At 42.1% G+C, this 25,018-nt stretch overlaps 2 protein-coding genes and 1 non-coding gene across 7 annotated transcripts in view; 2 read left to right on the forward strand and 1 right to left on the reverse strand.

Annotated features, from left to right (window-relative positions):
• ZNF227 (zinc finger protein 227) overlaps positions 1 to 11,651 on the forward strand; it is a 28,553-nt gene extending 16,902 nt beyond the window's left edge. For 3 of the 4 annotated variants that reach the window (XM_069551007.1, XM_069551004.1, XM_069551005.1), the window contains exons 2-6: positions 14 to 183; positions 1,900 to 1,961; positions 3,399 to 3,525; positions 4,647 to 4,769; positions 8,855 to 11,651. In XM_069551007.1, the coding sequence (XP_069407108.1) occupies positions 48 to 183; positions 1,900 to 1,961; positions 3,399 to 3,525; positions 4,647 to 4,769; positions 8,855 to 10,911 (2,505 nt within the window). In that variant the 5' untranslated portion in view covers positions 14 to 47 and the 3' untranslated portion in view covers positions 10,912 to 11,651. Of the gene's footprint in view, positions 1 to 13; positions 184 to 1,432; positions 1,962 to 3,398; positions 3,526 to 4,646; positions 4,770 to 8,854 lie in introns of those variants that run through there. The other variant, XM_069551008.1, reaches the window with a different exon arrangement.
• Positions 11,652 to 14,785: 3,134 nt separating this feature from the next.
• Positions 14,786 to 24,885, forward strand: LOC138418972 (zinc finger protein 233-like). 2 transcript variants are annotated; one of them, XR_011248814.1, is made up of 3 exons: positions 14,786 to 14,860; positions 18,443 to 18,491; positions 22,572 to 24,885. XR_011248814.1 is itself a non-coding variant. In XM_069551033.1 (3 exons), the coding sequence occupies exons 1-3, from the start codon at positions 14,959 to 14,961 to the stop codon at positions 22,871 to 22,873; spliced, it is 390 nt and encodes a 129-aa protein (XP_069407134.1). In that variant the 5' UTR covers positions 14,811 to 14,958; the 3' UTR covers positions 22,874 to 24,885. The 2 variants fall into 2 exon arrangements, 1 of the variants encoding a protein (XP_069407134.1); XM_069551033.1 differs by having other exon boundaries at positions 14,811 to 14,997.
• Positions 17,308 to 17,380, reverse strand: TRNAE-UUC (transfer RNA glutamic acid (anticodon UUC)). The gene has a single exon. It is a non-coding gene; the product is annotated as a tRNA-Glu (tRNA).
• Positions 24,886 to 25,018: the final 133 nt, after the last annotated feature.

A 25,018-nucleotide genomic window follows, 5' to 3' on the forward strand; every position in this document is an offset into this window, starting at 1 on the left:
TCTCTTTCTTTAGGAAGCACTGAGTCACCCCGCGCTAGCGCCTCGGAATGTCCGCTGCAGTTTATACAGGAAACGTGAGACGAACACAGTCATTCTGTCCCACCGCATCGTTTTCATCTCCCGTCCTGAATCCAGAAAGAGGGGAAGGGAAGGACTTCCTGCCTCCTCAGAGCATAGCCGCAGGTACATACTAATGAAAGGTCTTTCTTGGTGGGTCATCTGTTTTCAGTTAATTAGGTTTCCTTCACTCAATAAATTGCCACTAGGAAAACGTTCAGTTATCTATTGAATATATCTGAGAATATTTAATATGCTTGTTAATATGTGTGTGTGTATTTCTACCATAAATATGTTTTTGAAATAAGTAAATATTAAAATAGAAAACATTTTATTTACTTTAGGTTTTAAATATAAGAAAAATGTTTTGAAGTATAGTTGATTTACAAGGTTGTGTTAATTTCTGCTGTATAGCAAATTGACTCAGTTATATTCTTTTTATTATGATTATCCCCGAATATTGAATACAGTTCCCCGTGCTACACAGTAGGACCTTGTTTACCCATTTTGTACATAATAGTTTGCATCTACTAATCCCAAACTCCCAATGCTCCCCTCCCCTAATGTCCGCTCTCCCCTCCTCCCTTCCTCTCTCCCCCCTCCCCCTCCCCCTCCCTCCTCCCCCCTTCCCCGCTCCCTGCGGCCAACAATAGTTTGTTCTTTATGAGTCTGTTTCTGTTTCATGGATGTGTGTCATACTTTAGATCCCACATTTAAGTAATGTCATATAGTATTTGCCTTTTTCTTTTGGGCTTCGTTTAGTATTATAATCTCTAGGCCCATCCATGTTGCTGCAAATGGCATTGTTTTGTTCTTTTTAATTTCTGAGTAATATTCCTTTGCATATGTATACACAACATGTACTTTATCCATACATCTGTCAATGGATATTTAGGTGGTTACCATGTCTTGGCTGTTGTGGATAGTGCTGCTGTGAACATTGGGATGCATGTATCTTTTCAAATTATAGTTTTATCTGAGTGTATGTCCAGGAGTGGAATTGCTGGATTATATGGCAGCTCTGCTTTTAGTTTTTTGAGGGATCTGCATATTGTTTTCCAGGTGGCTTCACTAGGTTACATTGCCACCAGTAGTGTAAGTGGGTTTCCTTTCCTCTACACCCTCTCCAGCATTTATTGTGTGTAGACTTTTTAATGATGGACATTCTGACCACTGTGAAGTGGTACCTCATTGTAGTTTTGATTTACATCTAATAATTAGTGATGATGAGCATCTTATCATGTGCCTTTTAACCACCTGTATGTCTTCTTTGGAGATGTCTAATTAGGTCTTCTGTCTGTTTTTTGATTGGGTTGTTTGCTTTCTTTTGAAATTTATTTTTATTTTATTTTGTATTTTGGGCTGTACCTCACAGCTTGCAGGGATCTTGGTTTCCCAACCAAGGATTGAACCTGGGTCACAGCAGTGAGAGCCTGGAATCCTAACCACTGGACCTCCAGGGAAGTCCCCCTGTTGTTTGCATTTTTGATATTAAGCTATATGGGCTGTTTGTCTATTTTGGAGATTAACTCCTTGTCGGTCGCATCATTTGCAGACATTTCCTCCTGTTCCATAGGCCATCTTTTCGCTTTGTGTACAGTAGGAGCAGAAATCTTCACAGTAGGGATGCTGTGTGTTGCTGTGCAGGTTGTTCCTTGTCTGTTGGCTGCAGTCTGGCTGACAGTCTTCTTAGTAGCTGCAGTCTACTCCAAGCTCTGCTTACCACGCTATGTGGGCCTGTCTGCCCTGGAACATGCGTGTTCGTGCATACTTTCTGCAAAGATCCACATGGGGTCATAAAAGCCATGGCCTGCATCTCATGGCTTCTTTGTCCTTCCCCAGTTATGCCTTCTCAGGACTCTGACTTTCCCCAGAAGGAACATGAGAAAATGACCGAGTTTCAGGTAAGTAAGGCATTGCTTTCTGTCTCCTAAGGATTTTATTTCTCAGAGATTAGGGACATCTTTGTCCCTAATCTTCCTTGGAAAGCTTAATGAACACAACACATCTTGAGTGCACGTTGTGTGCTAGGCTGTGTGTTTTGTTTGTTTTATCATCTTTGCTTCACAAAGCAATCTTTGAAAAAATTAGGGAAACTTAAAATAGACAAACATAATTTACAGTGCTACCCTCCTTACAAACTGGCTGTTTTCTCTTTCTCATTTTCTTTTTTCATAGGCACTCACGACTATATATTTGCAATATTAGAACTGATGGGATATACTTATTGATTTATTTAGAATTTTATTGTGTAACTGATTTATTGGCTGTGCTAGGTCTTTGTTGCTATACACTGGCTTTCTCTAGTTGTGGCAAGAGGGGGCTACTCTCTACTTCTGGTGTGTGGGCTTAGTTGCCCCACGGTATGTGGAATCTTCCCAGACCAGGGATCGAACCCATGTGCCCTGCACTGGGAGGCAAATTTTTAACCACTGGACCACCAGGGAAGTCCAGTGAGGTGTACGTGTAAGCATTAGATAAAGGTTTAATATCTAATTCTTATCAAAATTAGCAACACAAACTAAGACCCAATTGAATATAAATAAGGAAATTAATAGACATGTCAAAAAAAAGGAAAGTAGATTTATGAAGAAAACAATGATCATTAATAACTAAATGTGTGAAAATGTTAATAAATCTTTCTATTTATTTATTTCACTTAGATTCTTGAATTTTTTTTGTTTCATTTTTTAAGGCTTTCAGTTCAGTTCAGTCGCTCAGTCGTGTCTGACTCTTTGCGACCCCATGAACTGCAGCACGCCAGGCCTCCCTATCCAGTGGTTAAGAATTTGCCTTAACAAAATGAAATGAAAGAGATTATAATAAAACTGCTTATTCAAATTTATGGAGCACTTATTATGTTCCAGGCACCAGTGTAAGTGATTTACATGTATTCATTAATGTGATCCTTTCAAACACTTTGTGATTTAGATACCATTATAGAGAGGAAATTAAGATAGTTGAGAGGTGAGGGAATTTGCCCAGTATCCTGTAATTAAAGCCTTGAAGTGTGAGCTTAGCCTATGTCTTCACCAGCTGTGCATGCAGCAGTTTCTGGATGTGGCTCGTGCCTGTAAAGTACAGACCAGAAGCTGTGCACCTGTCCTGGAGGGTTACTGATGGCCCGTGACCTTTGCAGACGTTAAAAACAGTGATGGAGTGGGGTGGTAGGGAGGTGACAACACTGTCACTGAGAGAAAGAGACAGGTGTTGGGACCGAAAACTGCCTGGAGTCCCTCCAAATCAGTAACCGTTTTGGGGGTTCATCTTCTTTATCCTGCTTCATGCTGTCCTTTCAGTGGAGGTTGTAAGATTGAGTTGACACATGTTTGATGTTGTAGGAGGCCGTGACCTTCAAGGATGTCGCTGTGGTCTTCACTGAGGAGGAGCTGGGGTTGCTGGACTCAGCCCAGAGGAAGCTGTACCAGGATGTGATGGTGGAGAACTTCCGGAACCTGGTCTCAGTGGGTGAGGACGGGTGCCCTCTGACCCTGAACCTCATCCCCCTTGAGAGTCTCTGATCCTTCTTTGTTTGAAGGGTTGGACCTTTTAGCCAATTTTTTTTTTTTTTAACCGAAGGTTAGTTTTATAGTTACTATTTTGTTGTTGTTGTGGTTTAGTTGCTAAGTTGTGTCCAACTCTTTTGTGACCCCCACAGACTATAGCCCACCAGGCTCCTCTGTCCATGGGATTTCCCAGGCAAGAATACCGGAGTGGATTGTGATTTCCTTGTCCACCTTGGACCTTTTGAAATGGTTCCCTGACCTGGAAGACAGACGTTTCTAATTCTCAGGATTCTCTGATCCCTGTTTACTTGGGCAGAATTCTGTCCAGGGGTGATTTTGCCTCCCTGGGGATGTTTAGTGATGTCTGGAGACTGTTTTGATTGTCACAGCTGAGGGAGGGGTGCTACCGGCATCTCGTGGCTGGCAATGAGGTTAAACCTTCTCCAAAGCACAACGCAACCCTCACCACACAGAATAGCCAGTCCAGAATATCAGTAGTGCCTGATTGAAAAACCCTGTTTTAGATGAACTAGAGATGCGCGGCTTAGCCTCTATACTTTGTCAGATATTTTGGTGGATCATGGAGTCACCTTAGTTTATTGTACTGGGATTATTTTTTTTTCTATAAAATAGAATAAGAATAGAAACTGTCAGAGTTCCTTATCAAGACCCACTCACATTGCAGCAAAACCCATGACCGTTTGCATTAAGTAGTGTGAGAATGTGGGAAATATGATAAAAACAGACATTGGCTAAATCTGATTTTATCTATATATAGTCATGAACTAGGTTACGACATTTCTTTTTTTTTGTTTTAATTGAAGTATAGTTGATACATTAATTCAGCGTTGTGTTACTTTCAAGTGTATAGCAAAGTGATGCAGTTGTATATACGTATTCTTTTTCAGTTTCTTTTCCCTTGTAGGTTATTACAAAACATTGAGTGTAGTTCCCTAAATTTATTTATTATTACAGTTCGTGATCAAAAAGCTTTTGAAATATCACTCAAGAGTTATAGAATTTGGACAAACATCTCTTTTAGTGGTGTGTTCACCTTATATATATAAATCTGGCTTTTCCTAGGCCATCTTCCCTTCAAAGCAGATATGGTATCCCAGTTGGAGACAGAAGAAGAACTGTGGACATTGGAGAGGGAAACCCAAAGAAATGGGCATTCCAGTGAGATCCACTCAGCTGTTACTTCAGGTATTAGTTACTCTGCTTCTTTCCACATCCATGCCGTCGTCTCTTGCCTGTGACAGCAGCCTCCACACTGGTCTCCATGCTTCCACCCTTGCACCCCTGTAATCTCATATAGTTGCCAGACTGGGTCTTTAGAAAGCGAGTAAGATTACGCCATTCCTCTGCTCAAAACTTCCAAGGCCTCCCGTCTCATTCTGAGACCTTCCAGTGGACTGCAGGACCCTACCTGGCTTTCTCACCAAGTTCCTCTCTGATCGCCTGGCCGTTGACCCTTGCTTTCATCATCCCTGCCATCCTGGCCCTTTTTGGAGTATTCTTTTCTGCTTCCTGGCCTTCGACTTGCTCTCTGCCTCAGTGTCCAGGCCCCCAGCCACTCCCTTACTCGCTCAGGTCTTTGCTCGAATCTCATCTCATCAGACAGCCCTTCTGTGTCTGCCCCATTCACTGTCCCATCCTCTCCCCATTCTCCATGCCTTCACCCTGTCTTAATCTGTGTCTAAGCACTGACCACCTCCTGACCCAGTAACCTGTCTTTATTTCCTTGTTCATCATCTGTCTCCCTGTGAAAGTACGAATTTGGGCAGTTGTGTTTGCTGTCTCTGTTCAAAGCCTCCAACAGCCCTTCTGCGTGGTAGATGCCCAGCACATAATTCTTGGGTGAAGAAATTACTCCAAGAATTACTGTTGTTTGGAGCAGGGGTGAGGAAGCTCTCCTCACAGTCCTGACCTGTGACCTCAGCCTTCCTCATCCGTGAAGTGCGCTTTGTCCTCCGGATCCCCAGCCCCTCCGTGGCCCTCGGTTCTCCTGCCCTCGCTCAGATCTGCTTTGTTCACTTCATTTTCTGATCTTTTCCTTTCCCTCCGCTTCTTTCCTTTCTCTTTAATTTGCACATTCCTCACTTCTACCCATTTAAATGTGTTAGACGTTCATGGGAATGTAAGTGTATATACTCTCCCTCTGCCTGAAGAATGAAGCAGAGAAGCTTATCTGCCAACATGATGGACCAGGCCCTGAATTCTGGGAACTGCCGATCTGCCTCCGTTTGTCCGTCTCCCTTCTCAGGTCTACGTGTTGCTTCACGTTTGATGTGTTCAGGAATATTACATACTTGCTTCACAGGAAAGGATCTCGCTTTTCTTTTTCTTTTTTTAAATTAAAGTATAGTTAATTTACAGTGTTTTTACATTGCACACCAGACCTCCAGAATCATGAGCCTCACAGGAAAGGATCTCACTTTTCTTTTTCTTTTTTTTAGATTGAAGTATAGTTAATTTACAGTGTTATTGCATTGCACACCGGACCTCCGGAATCATGAGCCTCCATATTGTCACACTTCAGCTTTGTGCCATAGACCAAGTCTCTCTTAAGAAATCTGGTAGCATTTTCTGCCACCCTTTCTCAAACGTTTTTTGTAGTTTTTTGTTTTTTTTTAAACTTCTTCATCATCCACGTTTCAGGATTTAATGGATCATTTTGGAACATGGTCTCCCCATGAACCTCTAATGTAATTCTAATTTCTTAACATTTTTCAATGTGTAACAGTACATACTCAGTAACCTTATAAGATAAAAGCTGTTCACAGTTATCAGAATGTATCACTAAATTATCAAACACTAGCCATACCAAGATGCCAGGCATTATAGTTCATCACTTCTCATGTAACAATTTCAAGTCGGCTGCTTATGAACAGGAACTGCCTCATCCCTCCAGCCAACTTCCCACTGAACTTCTGAGTAGCCACTTAGCTACTTAGAAGTAGTCATATGACATATATGGTAATTGTTTCAAACTGGATATTTCCAGAAGTCTAAGGGCATTGACATAACCCATGGATATTAAGGAATTCTGATTAGGAAAGAAAATGACAGAATTCCTAAATAGATTTTCCAGTGTAATTCACATCCTAGGAAAGAAAACTATAGAATTTTTACAGAAAATCTAAGTAGATTTTTCAGTATACTTTGTATCCTGGTGTCATAATAGGCTGATGTCACAGGCAACATGAGAAGCCTTCTACATGTTGCAATGAGTTCTGATACCAAACATGCAAAGCTCACAGGCTAAGGGCACTGCCCACCAGGACTTCAGACACCAGCCTGGGGTTCCCAGGGCCTCACTTCTGACCAACTGGCTACAAATTCAGGCGTTTCTACAATAATTTGCTAGGAGAATTCAGGACAAGCTCAGGAAAGCTCTCTATGTACAATTTACAATTTTATTATAGCAAAAAGGATACAGATTGGTACTGGAGGGAGATGTGTAGAGAACTCTGGGAGAGTTCTTTCCTGTCTCCCTCTTACAAGGACCCTTGTCTTTACTCTGGGCTCATCTGGAGAATCCAGGATAACCTCCCCATCTCAGGATCCTTCATTCAGTCAAACCCAAAGTCCTTGTTGCTGTGTCCATTCACATATCTGCAGGCTCCAAGGATTAGGGCATGGGCATCTTAAGGATGTTGAGTTAGCAAGCCTGTCATACCCAGAAGTGTACACATGACTGTTGGGACTTGTTCAGTCCCAACTTGACTATAACTTTCCATTTAAGGAAATTAATCATTCAGGACTTGACACCCCCTTAAACATTTTTAAGCCAGAGGCTTCCATACATTTTTAAAAATTAATTAATTATTGTGCTGGGTCTTCGTTGTTGCATTGGCGTTCTCTAACTGTGGCAAGCGGGGACTGCTCTCTAGTTGTGGTGTGCGGACTTTTCATTGTGGTGGCTTCTCTTGTGCGCAGGCTCGAGGTCTGCAGGCTTCCGTAACTGCCACTCGCAGGCTCTGGAGTACAAGCAAAGTAGTTGTAGTGCATGAGTTTAGTTGCCCCGTGGAATCTTCCCAGACCATGGATTGAACCCGTGTCCCCTGCATTGGCAAGTGGATTCCTAATCACTGGACCACCAGGGGAGCCCCTTCCATACATTTTTAACTGTGATCCTCAATAAGAAGTGTTTTGCATCCCAACCGAACATGAATATAAGGCATGTGCATATTTATGTGTGTGTCTACAGCTGAAACAGGCATTTCATGTCGTGGTACCCGTACTGCTTCTGATACACTTTTCATATTTTTAATCTTTTCTTTTTCCCCAGCGTCACAAGGTGTGGGATTGGTTTCACAGTTCTCTAAAACATGTCAGCAATTCGAAGGATTCTGCTACAGTGGGGATAAAGCAGTGAAGGAAGCAAAGTGCATGTCTTCCTTATGACTGTTATTCTAGTGGGTCTAAGAGGGAAGAAAAAACTAGGGAGTATTAGTAAATCAGTAAGTGCTGTGGGGAACATGAAGCAGAGTAAGACAGATGGGAAGAATGGAAAATGTGAGGAGTGGGGAGGAATTATTTTTACATTGGGTGATAGGAAGGCCTCACCCAACAGAGTGACATTCAAGCAGAGAGCCCAAAGGGAATAAGAGAAAAGGCAAGCGTCACAGCTTCTTGGACAAAAACTTTCTAAGTTGAATAGAACACCCCCTCTCCTCCCATTCGAGGTTTCCTTTGAGAGTCTGCACTCTGCTCTCTTTCTTTCCTCCACCCAAGTTCTTTCTCAGCTGTTCAAAGTTAGTTTTCCCCTTTCCTACTGCTTTTCACAGAGACCTGAATCACTCCCAGGTTTAGAACAATGGATGCTATTATCCCAACCGCTTCCCAGATTTGCTCTTGGAAGATCATTGCTACCAGGACCTAAAGTACTGTTTTGTGCCTGCACTCTGAGCTTTTGTACCCTAACTGGGTAGAAGCCCACTTATTGTAAGGCTGCTAAGGAAAAGCAGGGGGCTTTTAATTGATGTTGCTTTTGTCTGGACTGTGGGTTGTCTTAGTTGTGCTGCAGCCACCTGGTTTCACACCTACCACCCTCCTATCAAACTGTTAGACCTGTGGATCTAAATGGATCATGTTTCCTTAAGAGTTTGCTGACCCCTTTCTTTGTTTTGGAAAGAATAACAAGGATAAACGGTGTGGTACAGACATGACTCTTGCACTGGATTATCAAGGCCTCATCCCATGGCCCAGGTGTGAAACCCTGGGCCATGTTATTTCTGAACAAAGCATTTACTTGTCCTCACCTCTGAATATCATCTTTTCTTTAGGCAGCAAGATCCCAAATGAGATGGAGACTCTTGGAAAAGTCATGTTACAATACCTCTCATGTGAAGAGCTGTCCTGCTGGCAAATCTGGAAACAGGCCGCAAATGATTTAACTCTGCAAAGGAAGAGTTCGTGGTTCCTGCAAGGTGATTCTCTTCAAGTTTCTGAAGATGAGAACCATATAATGAATCATAAAGGAGATCACTTCAGTTGCCTTGAGAATCAGGAGTTTTTGATTCTGACAGCCCAGGCTTCTTGTGGGAGTAGGTGTCTGAGCGAGTCAGAGAATCCAAGCAGAGATAAACAGATGAATGTGAAAAGTCATCTGCATGTATGTGAAGGCTTCACAAAGAATTCACCACTGAGCGAACCTGGCAAAACTGACGCAAAACAGACACCCTGCAAAGGAGAGAGACCGTGTCCCTGTAGAGTGTGTGGGGAGGGCTTCAGTCATGGCGCAGTGCTCCCAGTTCATCAGAAGGTTGACCCTGGAGAAGAATGCTCCCATCTGCAGACTCATCAGAAAATTCACCCAGGAGGGATTGTCAATAATTGTCCTGAATCTGGTGATTATTTCCATCAGAACTCCTTTCACCCCCATCACTCTAACCCCACAGGAGAAAAGTCCTACAGGTGTGACAGTTGTGGCAAGGCCTTTGGTAGCAGCACAGGCCTCATCATCCATTACCGGACACACACAGGGGAGAAGCCCTACAGATGCGAGGAGTGCGGTAAATGCTTCAGCCAGAGTTCCAATTTTCAGTGCCATCAGAGAGTCCACACGGAAGAGAAGCCCTACAAGTGTGAAGAGTGCGGGAAGGGCTTCGGCTGGAGCGTCAACCTCCGTGTTCACCAGCGGGTCCACAGGGGCGAGAAACCCTACAAGTGTGAGGAGTGCGGGAAGGGCTTCACACAGGCCGCCCATTACCACATACACCAGAGGGTCCACACCGGGGAGAAGCCCTACAAGTGTGACGTCTGCGGCAAGGGGTTCAGTCACAACTCGCCTCTGATTTGCCACCGGCGGGTCCACACTGGAGAGAAACCCTACCGGTGTGAGGCCTGCGGCAAAGGCTTCACCCGGAACACGGACCTCCACATCCACTTCCGCGTCCATACAGGGGAGAAGCCCTACACCTGCAAGGAGTGTGGGAAGGGCTTCAGTCAGGCTTCAAATCTCCAAGTCCACCAGAATGTCCACACCGGGGAGAAGCGGTTCAAGTGCGAGACGTGCGGGAAGGGCTTCAGCCAGTCCTCCAAGCTCCAGACCCACCAGCGAGTCCACACCGGGGAGAAGCCCTACAGGTGTGACGTGTGCGGCAAGGACTTCAGTTACAGTTCCAACCTGAAGCTGCACCAGGTCATTCACACCGGAGAGAGACCATACACCTGCGAGGCATGCGGGAAGGGCTTCAGCTGGAGGTCCAACCTTCATGCTCATCAGCGAGTCCACTCAGGAGAGAAGCCCTACAAATGTGAGGCGTGTGACAAGAGCTTCAGTCAGGCCATAGACTTCCGCGTCCATCAGCGGGTCCACACAGGCGAGAAACCCTACAAGTGTGGTGTCTGCGGGAAGGGCTTCAGCCAGTCCTCGGGTCTTCAGTCCCATCAGAGGGTCCACACTGGGGAGAAGCCCTACAAATGCGATGTGTGTGGGAAGGGCTTCCGATACAGTTCCCAGTTTATTTACCACCAGAGGGGCCACACTGGCGAAAAGCCTTACAGGTGTGAGGAGTGTGGGAAAGGCTTCGGGCGGAGCCTGAACCTTCGCCACCACCAGAGGGTCCACACAGGAGAGAAACCCCACAAGTGTGAGGAGTGCGGGAAGGCCTTCAGTCTCCCCTCCAATCTTCGAGTCCACCTGAGCGTCCACACCCGGGAGAAACTGTTTAAATGTGAGGATTGTGGGAAGGGCTTCAGTCAGAGTTCTCGGCTTCAAGCCCACCAGAGGGTCCACACAGGAGAAAAACCCTACAAGTGCGACGTATGTGGTAAGGACTTCAGTCACCGTTCACGGCTGACATACCATCAGAAAGTCCACACTGGCAAGAATCTTTAAAAATGAGAAACGTGTTGACGGCTTGTCAGGATACACAGATTCAGGGTTTTGGAGAGTCCATGCTGGTGATAAACTATAAAGCAGGGGTCTCCAACCTCTAAGATCTAATGCCTGATGATCTGAGGTGGAGCTAAGGATGCACTTGAATCATCCCAAAACCATTCCTCCTACCTCTGGTCCTTTGAAAAATTGTCTTCCACACAACCAGTCCCTGGTGCCAATAAGGTTGGGGTCCGCTGCTATAAAATGTTGAGATGGAAAGGGATTCCTTCAGGTGGCTCTTTCTAGCAAGTCCATTAAAATGGTTGGTGACATAGAACCATAGATAGTAACATGGAAAAAATAGGTTGTAACCCTCTTGGTAAGATCCACTTGATTTAAATGATCTCTCAGAGTGAATATTGGAGAAGGAAATGGCAACCCACTCCAGTAATCTTGCCTGGAAAACACCATGTACAGAGGAGCCTGGCAGGCTACAGTCCTTGGGGTCACAAGAGTCAGATACAACTTAGCAACTAAACCATCCACCACTACAAAGTGAATATATGCCTAAAGATAATGTGTGAAAAGGATATTTGCCATATACTAGCTAGTGTTTTGGTGGGAGGGTGGGAGTCAAGGAAGACTTGGGGTTATTTTTTCATCAACTTCCCATTTTATACTTATTTATAATGGCCATTGTTTTTTTTACTAATACTGTAAAACTATGAAAATGAATAAAGTACTAAAAGTTTCATATAGCCAAGAATTCATAATATGACTATTTTATATGATAATATGACTTAAAACATGTATCTGCCACAGATGTATATGAAGGAATGTTCACTGCATCATTGTTTATAATAGCAAACATAGAAATAATCAGTTGGGTTGCCAAAGTATTTTATGATTTATTTATCTAGTGCAAATTGTTGTTAACGGATGTTGGAAGATATCCAGAAAACGTTCACCTGGAGAAACAAAGCATGGGATTTTTGTGTGATCTCATTCAAAAGAAAAGGTAGGTATTTATTTTTACTGATCTCTAATTGCTTCATGTAAATTTTTTGTGTTTCTTTAAACTTGTTTTGAAATAATTTAACACATGCCAGAAATTGTAAAAAACTATCTGAAATCTTTCAGGCACTCTTTACTCAGATTCACCAGTTAACATATTTGAAACATACTCTCTTAATGGATGTGAATGTGTATGTATGTGCACACATATTGACATATACTTTTTAAAAGTATGTTTAATTGGAGGATAACTGCTTTACAATATTATGTTGGTTTCTGCCATATATCAACATCAATCAGCTATAGGTATACACATGTCCCCTCCCTCTTGAACCTCCCTCCCACCTCCAACCCCACTCCTCTAGGTTGTCAGCGGAACATTGGATTTGAGCTCCCGTGTCATGTAGCACACTTCACCAGCTGTCTAAGTTTACACCTGGCAATGCATATGTTTCAGTGCTACTCTCTCAGTTTTTCCCACCACCTTCCCACACGGTGTCCACAAGTCTGTTCTCTCTGTCTGCATCTCCACTGCTGCCTTTCAGATTGGTTCATCAGAGCCATCTTTCTAGATTCCATATACATGTGTTAATATACGACATTTGTCTTTCTCTTTCTGACTTACTTCACTCTATATAATAGGCTCTAGGTTCTTCCGCCTCATTAGAAGTGACAAATGCATTCCTTTTTATGGCTGAGTAATATCACATTGACAGGTACATTTTCTTAACCATGAGTATATTCCAGTCCTTTTACCCTTTGCATCTAAGTACTTATGTATTTAGACGTGTTGATATATTGTAAGAACAAGGAAATTTACTTACATATCTACATGTTTAGCACTCAGGAAAATTGAATATTGATATATAACATTGTCTAAACTCCAGGCCTTATTCAAACTTATCAGTTCTCTCATTCCCTTTTCTCTCTCCCTCTCCTTTTTATTTATTTTTTGATAGGTGACAGAACTAAAATCAACTTACAGAATCTTTAAAGAAAGGTCTATATTTCCTCCCATATAATTTAATTATTCACCATTTGAATATTCAGTCTTGCCTGGAGAATCCCAGGGACGGAGGAGCCTGGTGGGCTGCCGTCTATGGGGTCGCACAGAGTCGGACACGACTGACACAACTTAGCAGCAGCAGCAGCAGCTATACCAGTTACTGAAAATTTCCCTTATTCCTCACTATTTTGCAGTGCCACTTTTGAAGAAAATCAGTGGCTTAAATATGATTAGATAGATTTCTCGACTCTCAATTCCCTTTGATTGGTCTACTTTTCAGTAATTTTACTAATACCACACTACTTCAGCATAGCTTTGCAATGAGTCTTGGTATTTGGTAGAAGACATTTTCTCATCTTGTTCTTTTTAAGGGTGTCTTGGCAGCTTCCAGTTAGGATAATAGGAGATACAAACAGAACCCCCATGAAGTATTGTTTCTTAAAAAAAAAAAAAACTGGAATCAAACTGTTCTAACCATTGGTTCACAGGAAAAATATGGAGAAATATTTGTGACAACATGAATGAAACTGTAGGACATAAACTAAATGAAACAAGACAGAGAAAGACATTGCATGGTATCATTTTATCTTATACTTGGAATCCAAAGGGGAAAAAGTGTCAAACTTACTAGAGACAGTGAGTATAATAATGATGGCTGCCTGGGAATGGGGAGAGATTATAAAAAGGGTACAAACTTTCAGCTTGAAGATGAGTAAGAGCTAAGGATCTATTCTATAGCTTGGTGACTATAGTTGATAATGCAGTATTGTATAGTTGAAATTTGCTAAGAATAGATATTAAAGGGTCTCCCTGCCCCCCAAAGAGTTAGCTATGTGATGATGTGTTAAGTAATTCATTTGTGGGAATCCTTTCAGAGTATATATAAATTCAACACATATATTAAAATTTTACTTATCAATTATACCTCATAAAGTTGAAAAAAAGGAGTTGAACTTGTTACGCTTATCTGAGCAGGATACCCCCACTTTCACACCAACTTTCTGAATAATCATCATGGCTCAGTGATTTAGACCAACCTGGAGAAAAAACATTCTGTAGCGTTTATTATGGTTTTATTTATGATGATTTTACAAATTGAAGTTTGTGACAAACCCGTGTCAAGCAAGTCTTCTGGTACCATTTTTCCAAAAGCATTTTAAAATTAAGGTACATACATTATTTTTTAATATGTAATTGCATACCTTGACTACTATAGTGTAATAACATATGCACTGGGAAACTAGAACATTCATGGGGCTCACGTTATTTCATAATTTGCTCTATTGCAGTGGTCTGGAATCTAACCTAAAATATCTCCGAGGTATGCCTGTATTCTAGGCCCTTCTTTTTCAAATTACAGTACTTCCCTCCCTTCTTGCTAATGCATCTTCTTTCATTTGCTAGAAACTCCAGCTTTCAAAAGGAGCAATTAAAGCCAACAAAAGTGGGAAACGTTTGTTATTTGTTTTCTGGCTTGATCAAAGGTTACTTTTCCTTCTGGTGAGTCTTTAACATATTGGAATAACTAGGTCATGCCAAGTAAACATTGTCAGTGGTCTAAGTGCATCCAGGTACAAGTAAAAACACACAATAAACCAAGTTTGAGATTTTTTCTTCGCCCTTCTTCTCTCATGCACTTACATTTACTTTTCAGTCACACTTATTAGTAATGTAATGAAAACAACACCCAAAACCCTCCAAAAGACAGGAAGGAAAAGAAAGATCAAGCTAAAACAGCACCTCGGTGAACTGAAGGAGCTTTAAAGTTTCGCTACTTTTGCCGAGGATTCTGGGAAGTGTAATTCAGGGCGCCGGGGATTCAGCGCCACTTCCGCCCCCTAGGGTAAGGGGCCGTAGCCCTTGTTCCGGTGTGGGATTCTGGGAAGTGTAGTCCGAGGGCAGCGGGCACTTCCGCTACAGGAGTGAGAGGCTTCAGTATCTTCTGAGGTGAGTTAGTACCTAGAGAGAGTCTGGGTCTGTTCTGATCCAGTCTGGATGTGGAATACGCAGCTGCCGCCGTCGCCTTCACCCTCGGGAAACAAGCAATGGAGGGCAAGGATGACGGTTTTTGTGTCTGGCGTTTGGTGAGGTTCTCGGGTACCCTGTTTGCGGGGGCGAAGCGGGGTAGCGTCTCCGAGTTTGAGAGTCTCAGCCCCTCGGTTTTCCTCGCCTCCCTTACCTTGTGCACGCTCTGCCATCTCTTAGGGATATACTCTCCGTAGAATTATCAGATTGCTCCGATTCACTACTGTAAAGAGGAGTTAATAGTGGTACCTCCTTTTTTGGCATGTGATGAGATTCACGTGAAGCAAATGTGAAACTGCTTAGAACCGATCGCTGGCACCTGCTAAAAGCGGTCGATTGTTCAGTTTCTTCTTTCCGCGATGCTTTCGGTCCTTGAAAGCCTCTGTGGGCCCCGGGTGTTCTGAGCTCCAGCTGCAGAGCCACTGGCTCTTCTCTAACTTATGCAGAAAGAGGAGTTTTCCGTGGAGTCCCTTGATACTCACAGCCCCGACCTTTAAAGGAAGAAGAGGGTCTCACCCCTGGGGTGGGGTTGTCCGGGGCCTGGGGGTGTCCGCTATAAATTATCCTGGGCCTGAGACACACAACTGTGACTTTTCATTCTCCCATATCTTCCTATCTTTCCATTCCTGACCCTGATTTCTCAAAGAGGACTCACAGGAGAGAGGTAGTGATCAAGGAATTCTGATACATTGTCCCAATGTGAGGGAATTTTATCTTGCCGTGTCATTTCTGCCAGGTGGGCAACAAGTTTCCTTCACTCATGAGCAGGTTTTTTCTACCAGACAAATGTTCCAATGTTTATAGAATAAATGGGAGGTTGGATGAGACTTTTTGATGAATGAGTAATCATAATGTGTTAACATAGTGAATGCCAGGTACTCTTCTACAAGCTTTATATGCATTGTGAAGTGAAGTGAAAGTTGCTCAGTCGTGTCTGAATCTTTGCGACCCCATGGACTGCAGCGTGCTAGGCTTCCCTATCCTTCACCATCTCCTGGAGTTTGCTCAAACTCAAGTCCACTGAGTCGGCAATGACATCCACCCTTCTCCTCCTGCCTTCAATCTTTCCCAGCATCAGGGTCTTTTCTAATGAGTCAGCTCTTCACATTAAGTGGCCAAAGGATTGGAGCTTCAGCATCAGTCCTTCCAATGAATATTCAGGATTGATTTCCTTTAGGATTGACTGGTTTGATCTCCTTCCATTCCAGTTCAGTTCAGTTCAGTCGCTCAGTCGTGTCCGACTCTTTGCGACCCCATGAATAGCAGCACGCCAGGCCTCCCTGTCCATCACCAATTCCCAGAGCTTAGTCAAACTCACGTGCATTGAGTCAGTGATGCCATCCAGCCATCTCATCCTCTGTCGTCCCCTTCTCCTCCTGCCCCCAATCCCTCCCAGCATCAGAGTCTTTTTCAATAAGTCAACTCTGCATGAAGTGGCCAAAGTACTGGAGTTTCAGCTTTAGCATCATTCCTTCCAAAGAAATCCCAGGGCTGATCTCCTTCAGAATGGACTGGTTGGATCTCCTTGCAGTCCCAGGGACTCTCAAGAGTCTTCTCCAACACCACAGTTCAAAAGCATCAATTCTTTGGCGCTCAGCTTTCTTCACAGTCCAACTCTCACATCCATACATGACAGTCCAAGGGACTCTCGAAAGAGTTCTCTAGCACCACTGTTCAAAAGCGTCAATTCTTCGGCACTCAGCCTTCTTTATGATCCAACCCTCATATGCATACATGACTACTGGAAAAACCATAGCTTTGACTATACAGATCTTTGTTGGGAATCTCATTCATCAACCTGGTTCCAACCCGTCTGGGGTATACATGCGTGTTAACCACCGTCATGTAGAGCCTGGATGGGTTGGAACCAGGTTGATGACTGAGATTCCTGAAACCCAGAGGAAAAAGTTGGAAGATGCAATTTATCCTCTCTCCTCCCAATCAGGAACAGCCTCAGGATTTTACAGCTCAGAGGAACCTCTGAGACGGTCCAGCCCAATCCTTGCCTGAGAAAGCATGTCTTCTGTCATTCTTTGATTCCATGTGCAGAGTCTATATTCTCCAACTCCCCTTTCATTTCTCCCAAGGACATCCTTCTGTGTGATTAGAGACCTGGAGACCAGTCCTGGAATCAGAGTTGGATTCATGTCAGTCAGGTCTCATGAGCTCTGTGATTATCAGTAAAGTAATTGCATGAATCCTCAGCTTTCTCTTCCATTATATGGGGAAAATAATCATATCATCACTTCTTGAGAGCTTGTGTCATGTGCCAGGCACTGAGCCAAGGCTGTTTTTTCCCCATATTAAAAAAATTTTTTTTATTAAAAAAATATTTTTTAGGCTGCTCCTTGTGACTTGTGGGGTTATAGTTTCCTGACCAGGGTTTGAACCTATGCCCTCTGCAGTGAAAGCACAGAGTCTTAACCACTGGACCACCAGGGAAGTCCTTTCTTCTCCTATTTTTTAACTTGAGGTGTAATTCACATATAAGATTCACATATACTTTTTCTTACAAAATATACAACTTACTGGGTTTTAGTATATTCACAGGATTGTACAACCATCACCACTGTCTAGTTCCAGAACATTTTCATCACCCCCAGAAGAAACCCCTGCCCCTGATCCATCACCTCTCACTTGCCCCTCCCAGCCCCTGGCAACCACTAATTGGCTTTCTGTCTGGATGGACTTACCTATTCAGGGCTATTGGACTTGCTCACTTAATCCCCAAAGCACCCTTATAAATACAGATCTGTTGTGGCCACTACAGTATTCATTTAAGTGAGACAAACCATGGCACTTCTGTTTAAAATGAAAAAAAATAAAAAAATAAACCTAGCAGTTGTATTTTGAAAAAAAAATTTTTTTTACTTCAGTCGTCACAACAGAGGGGGATGTGCCATTGAGACTCTTCTGGCTACTTGGAGAAAATTCACAAGTACTGTGTTTATACCTTTTATAAAACCAGATGTTGATATCAACTATCATTACAAGACCAGAAACTATTTAGTGACATAGCCAATCAGAACTATGGACTTGTCAGAAATAAGGGCGAATTTCTTAAGACAGAGCATTGAACAGTCTCTAAAATCTGATGTTATAAAAAAACTCCTTTAATGGAATGAAGGCAAAAGAAAACACACTTCTAGCATTCAGGAAATTATGAGGGTTTCAGGAGCCCTGTGTCAGGAACTGAGGGCAGAAAACCAGTATCTTACGTCACAGGAGGAGTACCAGGGTTGACCTGGGACCTGTTGGCCCCAGATTCCAGTCTCATAGCCAGTACATCCCACTGCCTTTCATCTCCCCCAATACCCAGGATGAGAATGATGGCCCTGAACCCCGGGAGCCCCAAGGGACTCTTGTATGAGCTCTGCTGCTTAGACTTGAGCAGACTGTTCACTGCCCAAGGGCCAGAGGGTCTGGTGATTCACACGAAGCAGCCACTTGGGCTTGGACCTGTGTCTCAAGGCTTCTTTCTCCTTTGCCAATATGTCTTCCCAGGACTCTCGACTTTCCCCAGAATGGGTGGCAGAGCATGACCAAGTTCCAGGTGAGTTGAGTTTTATCTCTTAAAATTACATCTCTTTCCACAAAGATTCTCTTTTCTTAAAGATTAGGCACGTTTTTGAAAATTGAAGCATAATTGATTTACAGTATTGTGTTAATTTCCACTGTACAGCAGAGTGATTGCGTTATGCATATAAATACATTCTTGTTCAAATTCTTTTCCATTATGGTTTATCACAGGGTATTGAATATAGTTCTATACAGTCCTACTATACAGTAGGACCTTGTTGTTTATCCATCTTATGTATAATAGTTTGCATCTGCAAATTCCAAACTCAGTGCATCCCTCTTCTACCCAGCTCCCCTTTAACAGTCACAAGTCTTTTCTCTATTATCATGTTTTGTTTTGTTTTTCTCTTTTTTTCTCTTCTCTTCTGTTATCTTTTTTCTCTTCCATGGGAAGGATAAAGGAAGAAAACATTCCTTGTATGCCATGTACTTGCTTTATATGGTTATATTTTTTGCTTTTGCTTTTAGTTATATATATTTTTTATTTGGTCATCTTTATTTCACAAATAATAGTACAGAAATTCAAACATCAAAAAATTTGAAAAACTCAAATTACTACACTGCTTGTAAGTCAGCTATACTTTATTTACTTAGACTCATAGTCTATGTACAGATTTAAATTTTATATTTTCACTTAATATAATCAGTTGAGTTTTTTATGATTCAGCATTCTTTTATGTATTACCTCAGAAGGGTTTCTGTGTTTTATTTAACTATTCAGAAGTCACAGTTAAGCCTACAGACTATTGTACCTCTGAATAAACTTGGTTTTGATTCATAACACTTTTGCTTAGGGCTTTTAAAAATGGAATATAATTTACTTACAAAAACTACAGAAATCTTAAGTGTTGGGTCAATGACAGTTGTATATCCTGTTTTCAAAGTTGTGTAATTGCATTAGCCTGCTATCCAAAACAGAAATAAAAACTCTTACAATACCCCCAAAGTTCTCTCATGTCTCTTTCAAGTCAGTTTCTTTGACTGGGAAGCATCTCCTGTTCTGATCTGTCATCATATGATTAGATTTATTTTCAAATTAAACATATTTAACAAAATCATACTGTATGTACTCTTGTACTTCTTTGACCCTGCATAATGTTTTTGAGATTCAACTGTGTTGTTGCAGGTGTCAGTAATCAATTCCTTTTTATCATATTCCATTTTATGAATAGATCACAGTTTGTCCTTTTAAGAGAGATTTGAGTTGTTTGTAGCTTTAATGTATTTATTTTTAAATTTTCATGATTTATTTGTATATTATTTATTTCATTCATTCATTTATTTTTTTGGCCATAGTTTTTGGCATACGGGATCTTAATTCCCTGACTAGGGATTGAACCCAAGCCTCCTGCCAAGGGAGCGTGGAGTTTTAACCACTGGACTGCCAGGGAAGTCCCTATTTGTAGCTTTTAATTGTTTTGCTCTCATGATCATGCCTCACAGACCTTCTTAGAGATGTGTTTTCATATCTTTTGGGTAAACATTTAGAAATGGAATGACTGGATTTGTAGGGTAAGTGAATATAAACTCTTTCCCAAAATACCTGTACCATTTGACAACACATCAGTGGTGCATGAAATTTTCATTGTGCCCTTCTTCTTTTCTGTCATTTGGTATTATGGATCTTGTTTCTTTAAGCCATTCTAATGAAATGACAGGCTTCCCTTGTGGCTCAGCTGGAAAAGAATCTGCTTGCAATGTGAGAGACCTGAGTTTGATCCCTGGGTTGAGAAGATCCCCTGGAGAAGGGAAAGGTTACCCACTCCAGTATTCTGGCTTGGAAAATTCCATGAACAGTATAGTCTGTGAAGTCACAAAGAGTTGGACAAAAGTGAAGAAGAACTAAAGAGCCTCTTGATGAAAGTGAAAGAGGAGAGTGAAAAAGTTGGCTTAAAACTCAACATTCAGAAAACTAAGGTCATGGCATCCAGTCCCATCACTTCATGGCAAATAGATGGGGAAACAATGGGAACAGTGACAGACTATTTTCCTGGGCTCCAAAATCACTGCAGATGGTGACTGCAGCCATGAAATTAAAAGACACTTGCTCCTTGGAAGAAAAGCTATGACCAACCTAGACAGCATATTAAAAAGCAGAGACATTACTTTACCATCAAAGGTCCATCTAGTCAAAGCTATGATTGTGAGAGTAGGTATGGATGTGAGAGTTGGACTGTAAAGAAAACTGAGCACCAAAGAATCAATGCTTTTGAACTGTGGTGTTGGAGAGCACTCTTGAGAGCCCCTTGTACTGCAAGGATATCCAGCCTGTCAATCCTAAAGGAAATCAGCCCTGAATATTCATTGGAAGGATTGATGTTGAAGCTGAAACTCCAATACTTTGGCCACCTGATGCAAAGAACTGACTCATTGGAAAAGACCCAGATACTGGGAAAGATTGAAGGTGGGAGGAGAAGGGGACAACAGAGGATGAGATGGTTGGATGGCATCACCAACGCAATGGACTGGAGTTTGAGTAAGCTCCAGGAGTTGGTGATGGACAGGGAAGCCTGGCATGCTGAATTTCGTGGGGTCACAAAGAGTCGGACAGGACTAAGTGACTGAACTGAGCTGAATGGAATGACATCTCACCACAACTGTGATTTCTTTTTCCCTCATGATGTCGAATACTTTCTTGTGGAATTTCTCCATTGTCATGTCTCTTATGAAAAGCTTTCTGAAGTTGTTTGCCCATTTAAAATTTTGGCTTCTAGTTTTTATTATTAAGGAGTTCTTTATATTTTCTGAGTTCAAGTCCTTTGTTATATATACATTTTGAGAGTAATTTTTTCCATTCTGTGGTTTGTCTTGCTTTGTTAATTGTGTCTTTTTATATCATTTTGAGGTGAAATTTACATGTATTTTACATATAATAAGTGCATTTGATCAATTCTGCCAAACATACCCATGTGACCACTGCCTCAGTCTAGATGTAGACCATTTTAATCACCAAAAAGGTTCCTTCATCCCCAGTTAATCCCTATCCCACATGCCTGACTATAGGCAGCAACTGATTTACTTTATGTCACTACAGACTGGACTCATCATTTCTGCTGGCTGCCACAGACCTATTGGTATTTGCTGATTCATATCTACAAAACCTGGAAGATAATATTAGCCATTCAGGCTTATCAGAAAATCCAGTCAAATTTAGCAGCAATAATTAACATAGGATTTTTTACTGCCATAGGATGTGTCAGCTAAGGGAATACGTTTTCTAGTTTTTTTTTCCAGTTATAATGTTCATTAGTTGAATACTATATATTCAGATATCACTGAAATAAAGAAGAACTCTGTCAAATCTAGCTTATGTATTGTGCTTGTGCTCAGTCATCTCCAACTCTTTGTGACCCCATGGACGTAGCCCTCTGAGCTCCTCTGCCCATGGGATTTCCCAGGCGAGAATAGTGGAGTGGTTTGCCATTTCCTACTCAAGGGGATTTTCCCAACTCAGGGATCAAACCCACATCTCTTGCATTTCCTGCACTGGCAGGAGGATTCATCACCACTGTGCCACCTGGGAAGCCCAGCTTATGTATTAACATGTGCATTTAGTGGCTAAATTAAGGAAAATAAAGTTGTCATCTCATGGGTTCATTATCAGGACAGAGGCGATGTCTCCCTTTACAAATATATCCTTTTCACTTTTGCTGAGAACATCCCATGCTCTGTAGCGCTGTATTTCTCATTTTGACCTCATATATAAGCCTCGGCATATTAGTTCTTTTTTAAAATTTTAATTTTATTCATTTATTTATTTTTAGGCCATGCCATGCAGCATGTGGGGTCTTAGTTCCCCAACCAACAGATTGAACTGATACCCACTGTGTTGAGAATGCAGAGTTTTAACCACTGGACCACAAGGGAAGTCCCATCAGCATACTTCTAAATGAGTCTCATTATTACTTCTTTGTTTCCATAGACATGATAAAACTAAGAATCCAGCTGAACAATCCACTTGTTGACTAGGATCTCCCAACACAGTCGACCTGTGAAATATCTTGTATCCCTGAACTTGTCCTCACTTTCATCTCTGAATTTTTTATCCTTCTAGGACACAGGAATAAAAATGAAATAGAGACTCTTCAAGAAGTAGGACCAAGACACATTTTGCATGAAGGCCTTATGTGCAGGCAGATATGGGAACAAGTTACAAATAAATTAACCAGAACTCAGGACTCAATAATAGGTCTGCAAAGCAACAAGTCCAAATTACTAAAACAAGTTGATTCCTCCTGTCGGGTGTGGGCAGCAGAATCTGCTGAGGTTGCTGAAGATGAGAACTGTGTGGAAAAGCTTCAAGGGAAGAGTTCCAATAGTGTCAACAATCAAGAACCTCAAATTCAGACCTCCTGAGACTTCTGGAGGAAAATGAATCTGAGAGAGTCAGAATTATCAGAGTATGTATCAGCAAATTGACATAAAAAATAAACTGTGGCTGTGTGATCATTGTGTCATGAGAATGATCTCTCATCACCATGGTGATCAGGAAGTACACAAAAGCAAGATGGCATCTGGCCACAATAATTGTGGAAAAGACTTTGTGAGGAACACATCCCAGCATAGCATCATCCACTCAGAAGGTCAGACCTCTGAGGAGAATGGAAAAGGCATCAACCTTGGCTGTGATCTTGAACTTCAGCAGCAGCTGGAAGTAGGAGAGGAGCCCCGTATGTGTAGTGAGTGTGGGAAGGGCTTGAGTCAGAGCTCACATATGCAAACCCACCAGAGAGCCAACCCAGGGGAGAAACCCTACAGATGTCAGGTGTGTGCTGAGTGCTTCAATCAGAACTCCTCCCTTCCTCTGATGAGCCCATTCACCCCAGGGTGGATCTGTATAGATGTGGCCAGTATAGGAAGGGCTTCAGTCATGTCTTAGACCTCAACAGTTGCTGTGTGGACAACTGAAGAGAAATCTTGGAAATGTGAGCTGTGTGGTATAGGCTTCAATAAGATATCACAACTTCAAACCCATCAAACAGCCTACCCTCAAAACATCCAAATGGAACACACGTGACAGGATGTTCAGCCAGAGCTGTGGTCCCCTTCAAAAAGTTCACACTGGAGAGAAACCATATAAATGTGAGGTATGTGAGGCCTCAAACCTTTAAGCCCATCAGAATCCACACTGGGGAGAAACCCTACAAATGTGATGTATGTGATAAGAACTTCAGCTGGAATTTCCATCTTCAGACCTATCAGAGAGTCCACACAGGAGAGAAACCCTACAAATGTGATATGTGTGGCAAGGACTTCAGTCAGATTTCCCATCTTCAGGCCCATCAGAAAGTCCATTTAAGGGAGAAACCCTATAGGTGTGATACATGTGGGAAAGGCTTCAGTCAGAGCTCACATATTCAAGGCCACCAGTGGATCAACACCTGAGAGAAACTCTACATGTGTGATGTGTGTGGGAAGAGTTTCAGTTGGAGCTCACATCTTCAAGCCCATCAGAGAGTCCATACAGGGGAGAAACCCTAGAAATGTGAAGAATGTGGGAAAGGCTTCATCTGGAACTGATACCTTCACGTTCATCTGAGTATCCACACAGGAGAGAGACCCTATGCATGTGCAGCATGTGTAGGAAGAGCTTCAGTCACACCTCCCATCTTCATTGGAGGGTCCATACAGGAGAGAAACCCTACAAATGTTTTGACTGTGGTAAGGGCCTTAGCAAGATTTCTTGTCTTCAGATTCATCAGAGTCCATAGTAGTGATCAGTCCAGTACACACGATAAGTGTGATAAAAATTTCTTCAGAACCTAGATGTGACATTTTTATCAGAAAACCCACACAGCAGGGGCTAGTAAAAAAATGTTGTATTTTAAGAATTCAAGAGGGAGCTATATTTTTTACAGTCATCTGAATTCCAATGAGAAGACCTACTTGTATGAGTATGACTGGTGTGTCCAACAGGGACCAAAATGTCACAATTTTCAAGAAAATATACATCAGCAAAACCCTATAAGGATGGTGCAGTGGGTTTCAATCAGAATTTTCACATTCAATAGAGTCTACACAGGTGAGGCTTTAGAATTAGAAGTACTCTCAGGACTTTAGCAAAAGTATAATGATGGACACAACAAAATCCATGTCCACTAGAATGTAGGTTCCATAGGGGCAGGAAATCTGTTTGCTGCTATACAGCCATGACCTGGCACCAGTGCCAAACATAGCAGGTGCCCTGGAATTTGTATCACTTGAAGGATAGGAAAACCTACTATTAGTAGGACAAATATTTGAAAATTTTAATGCACTCAATCCCAGTTAATCACAATAAATTGTACTAGGAAAAGGATTCTTAGAGGAGGCCTTAAAGATTAATTCAAAGAAATGATCATTTAATAAAGATATGTAAAATCATGCAATCTGCAATCTGAATGTTAGATTTTCTCCATTGCATTCTGTCCTGCTTAGCTTCACTTTACAGGCAGAAAAGGACCCAGGTTTTCATCTTACCAGTTAAGACTTTCTCTGGACAGTGTACCCTCAGTCATATGT

This window comes from Ovis canadensis, chromosome 14 (genome assembly GCF_042477335.2).
Source record: "Ovis canadensis isolate MfBH-ARS-UI-01 breed Bighorn chromosome 14, ARS-UI_OviCan_v2, whole genome shotgun sequence".
Classification (NCBI taxonomy): domain Eukaryota; kingdom Metazoa; phylum Chordata; class Mammalia; order Artiodactyla; family Bovidae; genus Ovis; species Ovis canadensis.